We start from the raw sequence: 15,806 nt of genomic DNA, 5'->3' as shown, positions 1-15,806 counted from the left end.
GAGTCCAAAATAAATACAAAGGTCACGTGGGAAATATACCAAGTGCCTAAATAATTTAATCGCCTAGCGGAACATAAAACTGTATACATGCCGCTTACAGTAACGAAAGGAAGGTAGACGAGAAGGGCTAGATCGAGGGGCAACATAAAACTAGATCTCTAGCTACAAACCTATAGTGAGACGCCAATTCAAAATAACAATTAAAGAAATGTGAAAGAAAAATACTGGAAATAACATGCAAAGTAACTCATTAATATTCATAAATCAAACGAACTGTGTCAATTTGGCGTGTGCAAATTAAGTTTATTTTACTTCATCAAATAAATGCCAACCGTGTGGTGTAGGCTGCCACTCTCGCCTGGTACCATCGTATGAATCATTCGTATACAAGCGGCATCCTGCTATCTGTCTGAAGAGTTTGTCAAGTTTCCATTTTAGTACAGGAATTAAATAGTAATGATGATAAAAATAACTAGCCATGCATATATTTGTATATGTATATTTGTATTGCATGTGTCAAATAATTGCAATGATTTCACTTAAAAAAATGAATGTACGGCTCAATTTTAACTGAGCTTTACTCTGAATTATTTATTGGACATCACTACTAACAATTCCTGCACCACTGCGCATTATGATCACATAAAGTACTAAAATTATTACCCGATTGGCCACCCTTGTTGTAGGCCCGTAAATAATGGACAGTATCACTAGCCGTTACTTGTCTCCACAAATCATGTCAAACGAGACCGTTCTTGTTACTTCTTTGAAATTTTCAGGGGCAAGGTAGCTTGCGGCGATTGAGGTCAAATGGGGTACATGAAGTATGTTCATTGGGTGGGGTGAGGTAGGGTAAGTGTGGAGGGGTAGGTACGCAGGGAACAACAGCGTACGCGCGTCATTGTTGACACCTTCCGGTCAAGCCCCAATCACACTGAATAATCATATCAAAACATGACCTTGACAGCGGCAGAGCACTGCAGACGACAAATTTCACTGCATTTGCCAGATATTGAGGTGTACATTAGCACGAAATACAAACAAAAGGAAACTGAATGTTTTCCAATTTCTTCGTGTACTGATGGCTGATAGGACCTCTACGTTGTCTTCCCGCGATGCAAAGCAAGCTATGAAGGTACGTCGTAGTTCAGATCATTTGGAAAAGATTGTAGGCTATAGTTATTATTTTTCCGCCGGTTCGGACAAAGATGCATCAATTTGATGTTGTCCAGTGCGTTGTCAGTATTGTCACGCACAATGACTTCTCTATACACTGTACATAGATGTAGGCTACTGAGTACTGTATGTAATGTGTTTAAGTACCACACTACACTTTTTAACTCGAAACTTAAGTTAAATACAAACCGCTGTGTATACAAACGAATTGCGTTAAGTTATTATTGTATTTTTGAGTGAAGGAAATATTGATTGTAACCATTATCACATAATAAATAAAGTTCTACGAAACCCTCTGAAACTTTGACTTCACCAAAAGAGTTTTATGTAGTGGCACCTTGCATTTGTCAATTTTAATTCTGTCACTTTGTTTAACACTTAAAGGCATTGAAGACCCAAACCGCGTGCCGCGCTCTGAAAAAGTTATTATTAACTCTTCTTGTTTTACTTTACCGTATCTATAGTTGGAGAGATTGCACCAAACACAACACCAGCTTGTAATTGATATTCATACACTGCTCTGCTTCCCCCAAAACAGTAATTATGTAACATTCCTCTTATGCTGAATTTGAACTTCTGATGGGTTGTCACTGATTGTAGAACTGTTCCACAAGCATGGCCTGTGGGTGACACCTTATACCTACTCGCTGTAATCTTTAAGGATGTAGCATTTTATATGCTTGTTTTATTTTCTCTCATCAACATTGCTTTTGTGCTTCCCTTACTCACACAGGCTGCCAAAATGTCCATGCTGAGCCAGAATGGGACAAAACAGGACCCTGAGGTACCAGACCAGTTACCTTCCAGGATGACCTCAGTATCCATTGTACTAATCACCTTTGTCATACTGTCTTTTGTTCTTTGGGGGCTTACCATCTTCCTGGAAATTGATATCCCCTGCGTAGAGGATGCACCAAAGAGAATGGTCTACATACTCAGGATGCATGGCTTTGCAACAATCGTCATAGCGATAGGTAAATACTAGGGCTTAAACAGTTACATTACAGTCATAAATAGACCTAATTGTCAGGGGGTTTTGTTCACTTGCATATTATTCCTAGAATAAAGGAATCTTTTGCAACATTGGTAATGGACCTGTGTTTGTTTGTTTGTGTGTGTATGTTATAGCATGGTTTTTTAACTTTATAATGCAAATTTACACCAAAATCTCTTTGCATTTTGTAAAGGTCATCTGATTGCACTAACAGTCAAAGTCTGTAAACCTTGTAAACTGGAACACCCCAGTAGAAGAACTTATATGAACTTCATACTCAGTATATGGATCCACTTCAGTGAGAGATTGACTTTATCGCATTTTGTTTAAAAAGGTTATTGGAGATCAAAGTCTGAAAACCTTGGCAACCCAGTAACTCCCAACTACTTTCTCAATGTTATCATAAACAATGCAAGTGAATGGTATCTTCAGATAGACTTGGTTTCTTCTTTTTCTCAGGTATAATCATGCATCTGCTTTCTCCGATCTTCACTTCATCTAACTCCATCCTCTGCCTTAACCAATCCGTCTCTCAGCTGGCACTCTTGGCAATAATAAACACAACGCTAGCATCTTTAGAGGAGGAAGCTTCCAAACTGATCGTCCTCTGTTTGTATATCTGGATGGTGGGACGGTTAGTCCGAGTCCTCACATCATTCTTCATCTCAAGGCTTGAATATTGCTTAAACTTTAAAGGAAATTGCCATGAGAACTTGGGGGATATTCAATGTCAGCCACAGTAATTAACGTGTACAATATAACAGTTGTGAGAGAGGTTCATGGTTTCTGAAATCTCTCAATATTTTAAATTATTCATTCTTCCACTGAAGAGTGCTTCTCTAATCTTAACCTTATCTAAAGCACTAGTTAGAGCCACAGTATACTAGGGCTATGGAAGCCAACAATTGGTGGTTGGTAACATGTGAACTACTATAAACTCTGTTGAGTAATGTGCAAGCACATAGCCCAGACTTGTTGCAGAATTATGCAGATACAGTAATGTTAGTGACAAGGGATTTTTATTTATTATTTTTTAAATCAAAACCCATTTTTCTTCTCTTTTGAGTAAGAAGAATCAAATGTCTTCGATATTGAAATTGGAACATTTGTAGCAAGCTCATATGTAGGAAACTAGATGGATGTGTTAATGCATTCTTTCTTTATCTACAATGTTTTACTGTATGTTTGAATATCTGGACTGATCCTTTTCAGGCATCCTAGCTTGATTTTTAATCCGTAGTTTTATCAGTTCGGATGAGCTTTAAATAAACCACAGGAGATTAGATGTAAGAATTTTGTTTGTCCTCGACAAATCTGTAATAACATCGTAAATATGCATTGAAATGACTCGTTGTGAATTCCTGTTTAAACTGATCTGTTTGCTAGACTAGGTAGTAACAGCTACTTTAATTCTTAAAGACTTGTTACAGAAAGGTTAATTTGGTGGTGAAATGTTCCCCATGCTTATAGTAATTGTTGTTTATGGTCTCTCTGGCCTTGAGTCATCTTCTAAATATATATATACATATTTAGTGATTTATATAATGTAAATGTTTCATATCTTTGCAGGTTCCTTGCCATTGCCTCATCTTGCTCTGCGGAAAGGTTTCATTTGGTCGCAACGTCAGTTTCCTCCTTTCCGTTCTTAGTGGTAATCTCTCTGCTGTTAATCAGTCTGTGGGAACATGGGCCTTGCTGCGGTCTGGATCAAATCGGTCGCCAAGTTGAAACCAAGAAGGAATCACTGGGGTACTTCTTTTAATCTCCACGATGTTTAGTTGAAATAGCGATTGAAATAGTAGATAGCATTCAGTGTATTGGGTGGTCTCAATGTTGTACAACAGCATTTGGACCTGTAGTAGTTATGCTATGGGAACATGTCCACATTGAATGGTTTTAGAGTCTGATTGCAAACCTCAAGGAGGTTAATTCCAACAATTAAAAGTTTGCCACTTTGATGATGAAAAGCAGGCTCTTTTCTTTGGAAATGAAAATAACTCAACTGTACCTTAAAGTAAAGATGAAATTCTAGAGATTGCCATATTAATTATTTATAAACTTTGGTTTATATGAGAATGTCAAGGTAAGATTTGACATTGAAAAGCATGACATTTACAGTAAACAAGACATCACCTTTATACAAAGCATCCATTACAGGCCAGTCAGGGTGATAACTATGCATATATATATGTAAATATTTCGTCTTTTAGGTTAGATTTTGGGTTTGAAATTAAATTATTATTACCAGCTCAGTGAAAGTTCTGTAATAAATGTGCATGTAGGTAAATATATTGTACTTACAACTAGTGGACTTAATTATTCGGCGATATTCAAAATATCTTACATGAAAAATTGTTTGTTATTAAGATTGTTTGTTCTGCATAATGTTCTATAAATAGCTTTGCCAGGCGTTGATATTGTTATTTACTCAGATATTTAGTTTACCAAAGGCCACCAAAAATTGATACAGAACTAGCATATTTTTATGAATTTTATATTTTGATTATACTGCTTTGCTGCAATACCAAAAAATTTTTGACAAGATAGCTGAAATGAAATACTTGCATCATGTCTTTCAGAGCATTTTCACATTGTTAACTTTTTTAACTGAGAAATACAAGCAACAAAATAAATTATCAAGTTCGAAAATTTTCCTTGGTAATAGTGGTCCCTGAAATCAAAGACATTGATCAACAGTATACTAATTAATGACATAACTAGGGATTATTAAACCAATATTTCTCTCTTGTAGGACCATTATTTATGTAGAATTCATTTTTAACTTGATTACAATTATCTTTTGTTTTGGGTCAGTCTTCGTTGTGTGTCTTTAGAAGTAGATATCTATTTTTGTACATGTGTGATGTAGTATTTGTTAACTTCTTAGGGATATGATGATTTGATAGCTTCTTGCAATTTTATTTTTTATCAATTTGGTTATTTATATGTCTTCGTCATTATCTGAAATTTTTAAACTTTAGATTAGTTTTCTACTGTTTGTAACTATTTTTGGCTTCAAGTCAATATTTGTCTGAAATACATTTTGAATTCAACATGTTGCTTTTTTTGTGTTTATTAAAATTGTATGTGATACTTGATAAATTAACAAACATGAAAGCTACAATAATCAAAGTCCTTTATTAAAGGGAATGATAGCAAAAGGTTAAAAAAATACTAAAGTGTCTCTTAAAGTTGTTTGCACTGAAAGTGATATGTGGCATCGTTTTACTTTGATAAAAAATGTTTTGTTAATCAATAATACATTTATTTTATGTTAAAAAAGTACAAAATATATCTGAAGAATAAATCAAGTGAGGTAATCATGTACCTAGATAGAAACTTCAATGGGTAGCAAACCAGGCGTAACACAGATTACAACAAGTAGAATGATACAGTAAAATTCATATTTTCATACATATCACTTTTAGTGAAGGATAAGCATTCCATGAGAGATATCTAAGGCAGTTAAGTGTAAGTAAGTGTGGGCTTTCTCTGCATGGAGCTGATGCAATGCATGGTCTCTTATAACAAACTTATAGCTCTTTGTGCGATCCAACATGTACATCCTTCAATTATTTGACATGAGAAGGAGTTCTATTAAGCTTACTTCTTGTTCCTGTAGTAAAGCTGTGTTCCTATACAGAGTAACCCTGCACATTGGCCGTATGTAAAATGTTTTGCTAAGGTTAATATGAACATAAACACTCTTTCCCCAAGTATTACATTTTAAAATGACAGACTACAATGACCGTTCATAATTAAAGAACACCTAATTGTTGCGTCACTCTCAAAAGAAAAATTCACCAGCTTTGAAGAGGAAGTAAAGTTTGAATGTTTCCATCTTATTCTGAGGTCTTAACTAAATAGTTGCGTTCCTTTCAATCCATCGTTTTTTTTTATTATTCAAAGATTCATTTTGTATCAATGATGAAAGCTTAAACACTCGTCATAATATTGAGGTCTGTGTTGCTCCAACATACAACAGCATGGTTGTAACTATGACACAAAAATGAAACAATTTTTAAGGTCACCTAGTTTCTTTTGATCTTGTAAAGAAATCAGTTATTCTTCTATTTGAAGTAGATGGCTGAGAACTTAAGGCAGAGCTGGTCTTTATTTCTGGTGCCATGTCCCTTGTGCTTTGAACTTTCCACTCCCTTAAGAGATCTGCCTGCATATCAAGAGGCAAGGATTTGAAAACTGTTACATCAACATTTCCTGGAATCTCCAATGACTGATGACTAGATGAAGACATCTCCTCAGATGTTTGCTCTCTGCTTGATGTTACCACAAGAAAATCTTTTTCCACTTCATCTGACTTTGCAAAAGAAGGACCAGTTTCGCTTGAAATATCGCCTTCAGGCTTATCAATTGGCTTATCGTTTTTAACTTCTACAGAATATCTCGTCCTTGACAAAGTAGCTGTTTTGTCTCTCTCCCCTTGAGATAGTTCACCGTCTCCCTGGTGTGGGTCACTCTTTGATGTCGTTTTGACATCGCTGGGCAGCTTCCTCGTGAAAAATGACAACTTGTTTTGTTTGTTTTCAAGAACTTTTGAAGCAGTTTGGAGTGGACGTCTTCCCTGCTTCTCAAAGAGTTGTGTTATATTACTGTCTTGCTGGTTCGTTAAGACTTTAGGATTGTTTGTTGAGTCATCTGTGGTTTTCTTACAGATGTCGGCAGCTCCCTGCTCAGACTCGCTTTTGCGTTCATTCTCGATATTCTTGGCCTTCGAAAAATACTTGTCAAGACTTTTCGAAAATGTGGACTTGGCTTGAAAATTGGTGAGACAAACGTTTATCAAGGTGAGGTGAAATGACTGCTCGACGTCAACCATTTTCTTGAACAAGACCAAGAGAACTTCCATCAAGGGACCGTGAACAGTAAATATCCCTGTAAAATGGAGATGAACACTATCAGCGAATGCAAACACATGATAGTACTTACATTTGTATTCCAGTTACCTTAGTTGCCATGAAGTCAAGTTTCAAAATCTCAATTATTTGCTTTGAAAAGATGAAACATTAATTAATAATGGGATTTGATGTGTAAAAGTGTGGGGGGTGGAGGGAGAGGGATCTTAGGGGGTTTTGGGTGGGGAATTGGGATTTTATCACCAACTCGTACAGCATCCTTACCCACACTGTTCACCAACTAAAACAAAATAAACTTTGGATCAAAGTATTTTATTTCTGACTCCACATACATTAGAGGGATAGCTACACCTAACTGAAAACAATAACTGAGAAATTTGTAAAGCAAAACAAACCTTTCTTTATCTGCTCAGTAGCAGATACGGGTATCTGAGTCTGTCGACTCTCCCTCAGCCACTTCTTAGCTGATGAATGCTTCCTAATGGTGAGTCTTATAGTGAGTGGTGTCCTCCCATCTTTTTCTAATCTACAAGAAGTGCAAACAAAAATTAACTTAAAGCCAAAGTTCTATCAGAACAATGCTAATCTCTTTACCAAAGATGTTAACCAAGGATGTACTTTTTGAGTTATCATATTTACCAAGTTTTCAGACTTTGACAACTGTTGACCTCAAATGACCAACAAACTTCACAGAAAAGAATGAGGTTCTTGCAATTACTAAGATGGATCCACATACCAAGTATGAAGTTAATCCACCATGAACTGTTTTAGTTATGGTGTTTACAAGCAAGTATCACATACACTCACACACATGCACAGTGTGTTTTACATTCATAACGAGGACCCCATGGTTTTTACCACTGTTCAAATCCAAGTACCAGAACCTTAATAATACCTCTGAACGAAACAATTCTTCTGAGGACATAGTGATTCTGTGAATTGACGTCTGAGGACTTGAAATTCCTTTGTTCAAGCCCTCATGAGAATACAAAAGAAGTGCACACACACCATCAACATTGCATAGATTCCTTCTGCCTCTGGCAAGGAATCCAAAAGTCTGCAGCTATTAATCAAAAAGTGAGAATCAATTATATATAACAGTAAGCTGCTTGATAGGAGGCTGTAATGCAATGAATGGATTTGGAATCTTCCATTTCTCTTAATCCAAAGATCATACCTTTCTAAGAGACTGTTCAGAAGGTTGTACATTCTTTCCTTGGCATCATTCAAAGAAGCACATAACTTAAAGGAATCCTCATCACTCATTGACTAAAAAGGAAAGCAAAACAAAAATGTTAGCTAAACAAATGATTAATCTTCACATGGACAACAGAAACACAGCGTGCTTTCTTGCACCAAAACGTAATTAAGGTGACCATATTTTTGTCAGAAATTCCGCTGACATGATATTGACCCTCATGTTGACATCAATGGTTGTATCTACACTATACATTTTGAGGAACTGGTGGGATTTTCAGATCTCAATATTTGGTGCCGTATGTTTCAAGAATGATTGTCAAATACCCACTTTTCTGTGAAATGTTCTCTAGAAACGCATTTCTTTTTAATCTGCATTTTTTTACAAATTTGGGAATGATCATGGACTGTACACGAAACCAAGGGACAATTCCTGGGGAAACTTGTTATCCTGAGACTGACCCTGCAATCATATTTCTTACCTGAGGAGGGCCTGATCTAGTAACTGCAGTGTTATCAATTCCAAATGAAGAGTTCTTCATAGATGTAGCACTCTGGGAACCGACCACAGCCTCAAGATCACTGTACGAGGCTCTCTGTAGATCAGCAATAGTAACGATACCAGCTGACTCCAGTTTCTTGTTCATAGAGTGACCAATTCCTGAAAAGTGTGAAAAATAACAAAAGATGTGCCTATACACCACCAAATTTTCATTAATCTCATCCACATTTCTCTCTCAAAGTTGCACATTTGTGATCACTGTCACCTGATATTAAAGATATACAACACATCGTTTGTAGATTTTCAATGAACTTAAATCTGAAGTAGCATGTTAACATATTAAGCTTGTTTCCATTCAACAGTGTTTAACTGAAAAAGATGCAAACTCAGTAACACTCCATTAGCATGTATGTGACCTGTGAATGTCGCAAGGTCAGAGGTCAACTGCAAGACCTCAGAGAAACTAATATATTCAAGCCCACCCTCCAACTCTAAATCCTATTTGTTAATTAGCATTAATGGCTAGGATCAAAATGCCTTCTTCCAAATCTCTCTTATTTAAATAATCTTAAAACTAGCCTTTAACGTTCAGTCTGTAAGCTATGCTAGATGCATCAGTCCCTGTTACCTATGCTAGGCTAGACGTATCGGTCCCAATTACCTATGCTAGGCTAGACACATTAGGCCTTCTAACCTATGCTTGGTTAGACGCATCAGGCCGTCTTACCTTTGCTAGACTAGACCCATCAGTCCCTGTTACCTATGCTAGGCTAGACCCATCAGTCCCTATTACCTATGCTAGGCTAGAGGCATCAGTCCCTGTTACCTATGCTAGGCTCAGTCCCTGTTAGCTATGCTAGGCTAGATGCATCAGTTCCTGTTACCTATGCTAGGCTAGACGCATCAGTCCCTGTTACCTATGCTAGGCTAGACGCATCAGTCACTGTTATCCATGCTAGGCTTGACGCATCAGTCCCTGTTACCTATGCTAGGCTAGGCGCATCAGTCCGTTACCTATGCTAGGCTAGAGTATCAGTCCCTGTTACCTATGCTAGGCTAGACACATCAGTCACTGTTGCCTATGTTAGGCTAGACACATCAGTCCCTGTTACCTATGCTAGGCTAGGCGCATCAGTCCGTTACCTATGCTAGGCTAGAGTATCAGTCCCTGTTACCTATGCTAGGCGCATCAGTCCCTGTTACCTATGCTAGGCTAGGCGCATCAGTCCGTTACCTATGCTAGGCTAGAGTATCAGTCCCTGTTACCTATGCTAGGCTAGACACATCAGTCCCTGTTACCTATGTCTCTAAGTTAATCATACTCTCCTACCTGGGATTCTTCTGGCATGGCCCAGACTTAACATCAGTTTTTGTTCAGATCCTGGTAGCAGCGTCGTTTGGTCATTTGGTTTGTTTTTCTCCCCTACAAGCTTGGCCAAAAGTTTATTCCAAGCAATGCCAGCACAACCTGTGATTCCAATGGCCTCTCTCAGCCTTGCTCTCATTCTAGACGCAATATGTGATGCAATAGCCATCCGTTTGTGACAGCCACAGATGCAAGCTGGGATGTGGGAGGAAAAGATCAAGATAGTCATGTCCTTAACTGATACCTCTCAAATATGAAGTCCTTGCTAACAGAGTAAAAGACATATCACTGATGGAAACTGTACCCTAGTAGGGGCAAATATCGCACACGGTCACTGTACTCTAGGAAGGGGGAAAATAAATTGACGTTCGTTCTACTCTGGTAGAGGGGAATATCACTGCACCCTGCAAGAAGTAAAGTAGGTCACTGCACCATAGCAGAGGGTAATCAGGGAATCATTTAGAGCTGAAATTTTGTATTACACTCTTGAAAGATCTGAATTTTGCCTTCATAGGAAATATTATGAACAAAACTGCTATGCTATGCATCCTAGCAGTTGTATAGCAAATTGACCAATTCAGCGATTTGATATCAAGTCATGTTATTCCCTGTGGAATATTAATAATGATGGTCACAGTGCAGTAGTACAGGGGCCTTGACTAATCTAAATATTCCCTTCTACACACGATGCTGAGCAACATCACTCAAATATCACATCCCACAAATAATTCATGCAGAAGAGCTTATACTGCTAAAACAAAACTTGAAGGATAGCAATTTACTTGTTCAGAGGATTAGGAAATAGCAATTTACACTTTCAGCAGATTAGGAAGCTTACTTGGGATGGATTAAAGGAAAACCAATATACAGATGCTGTTCACAACTAAGCAAGCACAATCTCGTCACCAGCTTAATGTTCATATTTGATGATTCATTCATCATTCAGTGATTTGTTCAGAGATTCATTCGTTCAGTGACTCATTCATTCATTCATTCAATGATTCACTCATTCATTCAGTGATTCATTCATTCAATGATTCATTCTTCATTCAATGATTTACTCATTCATTCAGTGATTCATTCATTCCTTGATTCATTCAGTGATTCATTCATTCATTGAGTGATTCATTCATCATTCGTCATTCGTTCAGTGACTCATTCATTTATTCAATGATTCACTCATTCAGTGATTCATTCATTCAATGATTCATTCTTCATTCAATGATTCATTCATTCATTCAGTGATTCATTCATTCCTTGATGCATTCATCATTCAGTGATTTGTTCAGAGATTCATTCATTCAATGATTCACTCATTCATTCATTCAGTGATTCATTCATGCAGTGATTCATTCATTCATTGAGTGCTTCATTTAATCAGTGAATTATTCAATCACTCATGAATTCATTCAGCTACACAATCATTCATTTATTTATACATATTCATTTATTTATACATATTCATTTATTTACTAGCAAACATACAAGTATAGTGTTGTGTACACATATAGTTAAGCTGCATGTCAAGTGCTCCAGGTTAATGCACCTTTAGTGATCTGTCTTCGAAGGTTACCATTGTTCTCATTAAACCTTCTGATAGTTAATTACCAACTTGCCCCTCTGGTCCAAATGTATGACCTTTGACTTCTACAAGGGATTGGTCCCCTGGTACGGTCTTCTCCACTAATGATGTCACGTCCACAAAGTTCTCATCAAAGCCAAGTCTTTCCACAAGAGAACTAAACTCTGATTGCAGGAGATCTACATAGTATGATTAAAATAAGAAAAATTATGATTCATAAAATTAAAACGATAAAAAAGAAATGTTGATACTCAAAACACTCATTGTAAGAGAGTGTACATAGTTTCTTCTTGCCCTATTAGAAAGTGCCTCACCAATATTCAGTAGGTAAGCTTCATGCCTTCTGTTGCATCATCAATCGGTTGCGTGGTATAAAGAGTATCAAACACTCATTGGCGATCTTTAACTGCCTAGGCTTACTGGCATGACCACCTATTAGTGTTGCCTCAACTATAGTTTATTTAATTCCGTATATGCCAGGACGTGGCAGCTTGTACACATGTAATAGTGTTACCATATATTATGAGCTTATTATGTGCGAGGATTAGAAGATACCAAAGAAGTACGTTTTAACTATTATGGTTAAATGGAGTATTAAATGTAAATGTGTAATTCGAGAGTTAGACATTATTTGTATTGCATCTTTGAGGTTTGCATAGTATTTCTAGTTTTTATGTGATACTTTGTATGTGTTGTACTGCTTGACGTTTATCGATTCTTTACGTGATATATTTTTGTACCTTAATTGAGAATTTATATATGTTTTGTAGTGTTCACGAATGCAATACAGATGTAAATTATCCAGTTGAGGCCTTGGTATTCTTTCTTGTCTATTCGTCTCTCTACACAAACAGTAATACTCATGTTATAAGTACTTTGTGTGGGAAACAAAAAAATAGTCAGTAAAAAAGGAGTTTGCATGTTTTCTATCAAGGTGTAAAAACAATACAGAAAGCTCTGCAGTTGCTTTCAGTTTGCTCAAAGAAGAAATATATCAAATTTCTCCTTCTTTCCCAGAGAGAACTGCTTTCTTCTACCACAGTCTGAAAATCATTAAAAGCGTTGAAGAGACTAATGTATCTGTTCAACAAACCATTAAACTGTCTTCGTGAAATTTCCCGACTACTCAAACATCAGACAGCGTACACATCTCAGATCTTCTCTTTCAATTTTCTCTTACATTTTATGAAGTAATATCTTAAAGGGTGTGAAGACTCACCCACAAAGAAACGTCTCTTGCCGGTAATCTAACCTACTTTCGAATGAGGTGTAACAGAAGTGTTAGACACCACCATCAATCCCAGAAAATACACACACAGCTTGCTACCGTCGGTAGTAAGACACTAGTGTACAGTCAATACATACAGCTACGGTCAATACCCACAACACAGTGTATATAGCAGCGATGGACATTTTTTAGGTCTAGATAAAAGATAACAAGGTATCACGTTTCATTACTGTCTGCATTTTGTAGCGACAAGAAGAAAACTTCACTTGCAAGCAATGGAAAGTAAACTTTTTCAGAGCGCCGCACTCAGTTTGGGGCAAATCTTGAATGCCTTTAAGTTAAAGAAGCCGGCAAAGTTACCTGTAACCTTCTCGGAGTACTCTCTATAATGTGACAGATCTTCTCCACTAACAAGGACAAGATTGGGGCACTTCTTCTTTGCATCTGCGATGTACATTAGCTTTGTCACACCAAATTCTCTAGCTACATAGTTACAAGTCACTACAATGTTCTTTTGCTGGATACCTGAAGTGGAAAGATACAAAGTCAATGTATGATATATATACAAAATATAATATCGACAAATGACGCAAATCAAAGACTGCCAATAAGGGAAAATTTTATATGTATGTGTGTGCGCACAATGACAAAATAATTACTTATTAAAATTCACTAATTGAACAATTTTGCACCGCTTCATGCAAAGTTACAGATTCAGTCAAAGTGAACATTTCTCTGACCAAATTGCTGTGATGAACCAAATGGCCCTAATCACTTCACTCACATCAAAATGAATGAAAAATCTTTTCTTAGAATGCTTTGTCAGACACTGAATAGTTCACCATGTCACAAAATGTTAGTTTAAATGAAAGTAAAGCAATCAACTTATCAATTATCTGCAAACAATTGCTTGGCCTGCTTTTGAGTTAACAAAATAATTGAATGATGAAGTATTTTGCAGAAAATGGTTGAATAGCAAGATACATGAGAGAATTGATGTCATACCGAGAGGTTGTGCTCGAAGTTGAGGATTTCTAATCATTTCTACTTGAGCATAGAAGCAATCAAGATCTATGTGTACAATAGTCCTGCTATGATCTGATTCTAACGGTGGGTGCTCTCTAGAAAATGCCGCTTGTTGAGGTGTGTTCTTGGAGGATGGAGACACAAGGATGCTGCTTGCAACAGATGACCAGTCCTCGATATCTTCTTCTCCTAAGTCTGAATCATCTTGGGTTGCTTCTTGCCAGCTTCGCTTCATCTGTGTTAAAGAGAATAACAATGATAACAGGCTTTGAAAACAGCAAGGAATGTGACACTTCTTTATCAGTATGTTGGCATTTGTGGCTCTGCTTATCTTATACTTAGAGCTCCAAATGTTATAGTCATACTGAAACATATCATGAGACCCAGGCCTGAATTTTTATAAAAATTCAATTATCAAAACTTCACCACCTTACTGTAGATCCTCTATGCCAAAATAAGATATGCGTAGATGCAAATACTTTCCGCTATGGCTCGATGAGTCTCTCAGTTCATGGACTGTGATCAGGTGCATAAGCAAGCGTGCCATGCTTTTACACCCAAAGATTGGGTAAATAGCCACCTTTTCCACATGGTTTACCTGTTATAAGACTGTGTTGAACGATGTTTGGTTTCGCTTTTCTGAAATAAATATTACTTATCATACCTATACCAACATTGACTGAAGAGGTGCACAATGACATGTTGAAGTGGCAACCTAGGCTAAACAGTTTATGTGAGAGCTGTTGGGCAACAGAATGACGAGGTCCTAAATTTGCCTTCTGTCATGTAATATAAGAAAAGTTTTGATGTCATAATCGACATTCTCAGGCCAAACGTACGTTGTACTTCATTTTGCTAATAACACGTACTTCATTTGTTATCAAACAAGTAAGCTCTATGTACTACTATTAATTATTATAATAGGCCTAGCCTACGCTTAGTTACAGTGATATGCTTTCACGTTATATTTAGTGATAGCAGCCTAGGCTAGGCCTAATGTTGCACTGTGGTGCGATTACGTTTTATAGGGCAGGTATTTTGTGATTTTGACACGCAATATCAACAAGAAGTTGCAGAATTACATAAAATAATTCACTCACTTTGGTTTTTTTGCGTCTGCACATAAGTTGTGTACACAAATGTGATTTTCAAGTGCTAAGCCCATTCCGTCCGTCCCGGTAGTAGCCTATAAAGATTCACGGTGTTCATTGCGAAAGAAGTTTTCTGTAAATGTAAATGAGGGTGCACGAGAGCATAATGATAGTTCTTACGTTCGCATACACATGAGCATCAAAGAACGAGGTCAAGTCATCGCTCAAAAGTACTTTTTAAGAAAATTCACGCAAGATAAATTTAAAATCCATACAACTTAACCCACTCCCAATCCAGTCTGCTTATTTCGAGACCTACACTCGGACCTTATTTTATTTTACACATAATAATGGCCGAATGGCTGAAAGTTTCACAAATCTCTCAGCGTGATACTGATGTATCAAGAAAAGAGATTGGCCATCGTTCAGTTGACGACTATGCAACACACAAATGAAAAAATTATTTTGTTTTTCAGGATGTTCAAATTGATCACCTTATAATATTGTGGGAAACCAGAGAGGGTTAAGCTCCTGTTTGCTTTCTGTGATGCACTTGCTACGTTTGACAATAATGAGGATATAACTATGTTTATCCACAGTGTGTGATTGCAAACAATTTCCTTTTTTTTCATGTCGACAGTTTAGGTTAAGGTGACCAACTGTCCATGATTTCCGGGGTAAGGTAAAAAATGTCCGAAAAATGTCACTAGATTTAACTTTGTGTCCCAGGAATATCCCACAATTTTTTTGAACAGTTCATTGTTTACCTA

At 37.0% G+C, this 15,806-nt stretch overlaps 2 protein-coding genes across 2 annotated transcripts; one reads left to right on the top strand and one right to left on the bottom strand.

Moving 5' to 3' along the window:
* The first annotated feature begins 801 nt into the window (after positions 1 to 801).
* Positions 802 to 4,065, top strand: LOC139978683 (uncharacterized). The gene is made up of 4 exons (XM_071989085.1): positions 802 to 1,135; positions 1,910 to 2,150; positions 2,630 to 2,804; positions 3,740 to 4,065. The coding sequence occupies exons 1-4, from the start codon at positions 1,082 to 1,084 to the stop codon at positions 3,930 to 3,932; spliced, it is 663 nt and encodes a 220-aa protein (XP_071845186.1). The 5' UTR covers positions 802 to 1,081; the 3' UTR covers positions 3,933 to 4,065.
* Positions 4,066 to 5,289: 1,224 nt separating this feature from the next.
* On the bottom strand, positions 5,290 to 15,201 carry LOC139978682 (DNA polymerase iota-like). The gene is made up of 9 exons (XM_071989084.1): positions 15,046 to 15,201; positions 13,925 to 14,180; positions 13,280 to 13,444; positions 11,718 to 11,870; positions 10,074 to 10,304; positions 8,724 to 8,902; positions 8,222 to 8,313; positions 7,440 to 7,570; positions 5,290 to 7,063 (listed from the first exon to the last, which is right to left on the bottom strand). Exons 1-9 carry the CDS (start codon positions 15,067 to 15,069, stop codon positions 6,198 to 6,200), a joined length of 2,097 nt encoding a protein of 698 aa, XP_071845185.1. The 5' UTR covers positions 15,070 to 15,201; the 3' UTR covers positions 5,290 to 6,197.
* Positions 15,202 to 15,806: the final 605 nt, after the last annotated feature.

The sequence above is a fragment of the Apostichopus japonicus genome, chromosome 13 (assembly GCF_037975245.1).
Source record: "Apostichopus japonicus isolate 1M-3 chromosome 13, ASM3797524v1, whole genome shotgun sequence".
NCBI lineage: Eukaryota > Metazoa > Echinodermata > Holothuroidea > Aspidochirotida > Stichopodidae > Apostichopus > Apostichopus japonicus.
Note: the sequence above shows the minus strand (reverse complement) of the source record. Positions and strands in the feature narration are given on the sequence as shown.

What these genes read in the sequence shown, in the direction of transcription:
- LOC139978683 (XM_071989085.1), top strand. Translation starts at nt 1,082, where the DNA reads ATGGCTGATAGGACCTCTACGTTGTCTTCCCGCGATGCAAAGCAAGCT. An exon ending in ATGCAAAGCAAGCTATGAAG is followed by an intron (nt 1,136 to 1,909) that starts GTACGTCGTAGT and finishes TTACTCACACAG; the next exon opens with GCTGCCAAAATGTCCATGCT. An exon ending in AACAATCGTCATAGCGATAG is followed by an intron (nt 2,151 to 2,629) that starts GTAAATACTAGG and finishes TCTTTTTCTCAG; the next exon opens with GTATAATCATGCATCTGCTT.
- LOC139978682 (XM_071989084.1), bottom strand. Translation starts at nt 15,069, where the DNA reads ATGTGCAGACGCAAAAAAACCAAA. An exon ending in GCAGACGCAAAAAAACCAAA is followed by an intron (nt 14,181 to 15,045) that starts GTGAGTGAATTA and finishes TCTTTAACACAG; the next exon opens with ATGAAGCGAAGCTGGCAAGA. An exon ending in TACTGAGCAGATAAAGAAAG is followed by an intron (nt 7,064 to 7,439) that starts GTTTGTTTTGCT and finishes TCCATTTTACAG; the next exon opens with GGATATTTACTGTTCACGGT.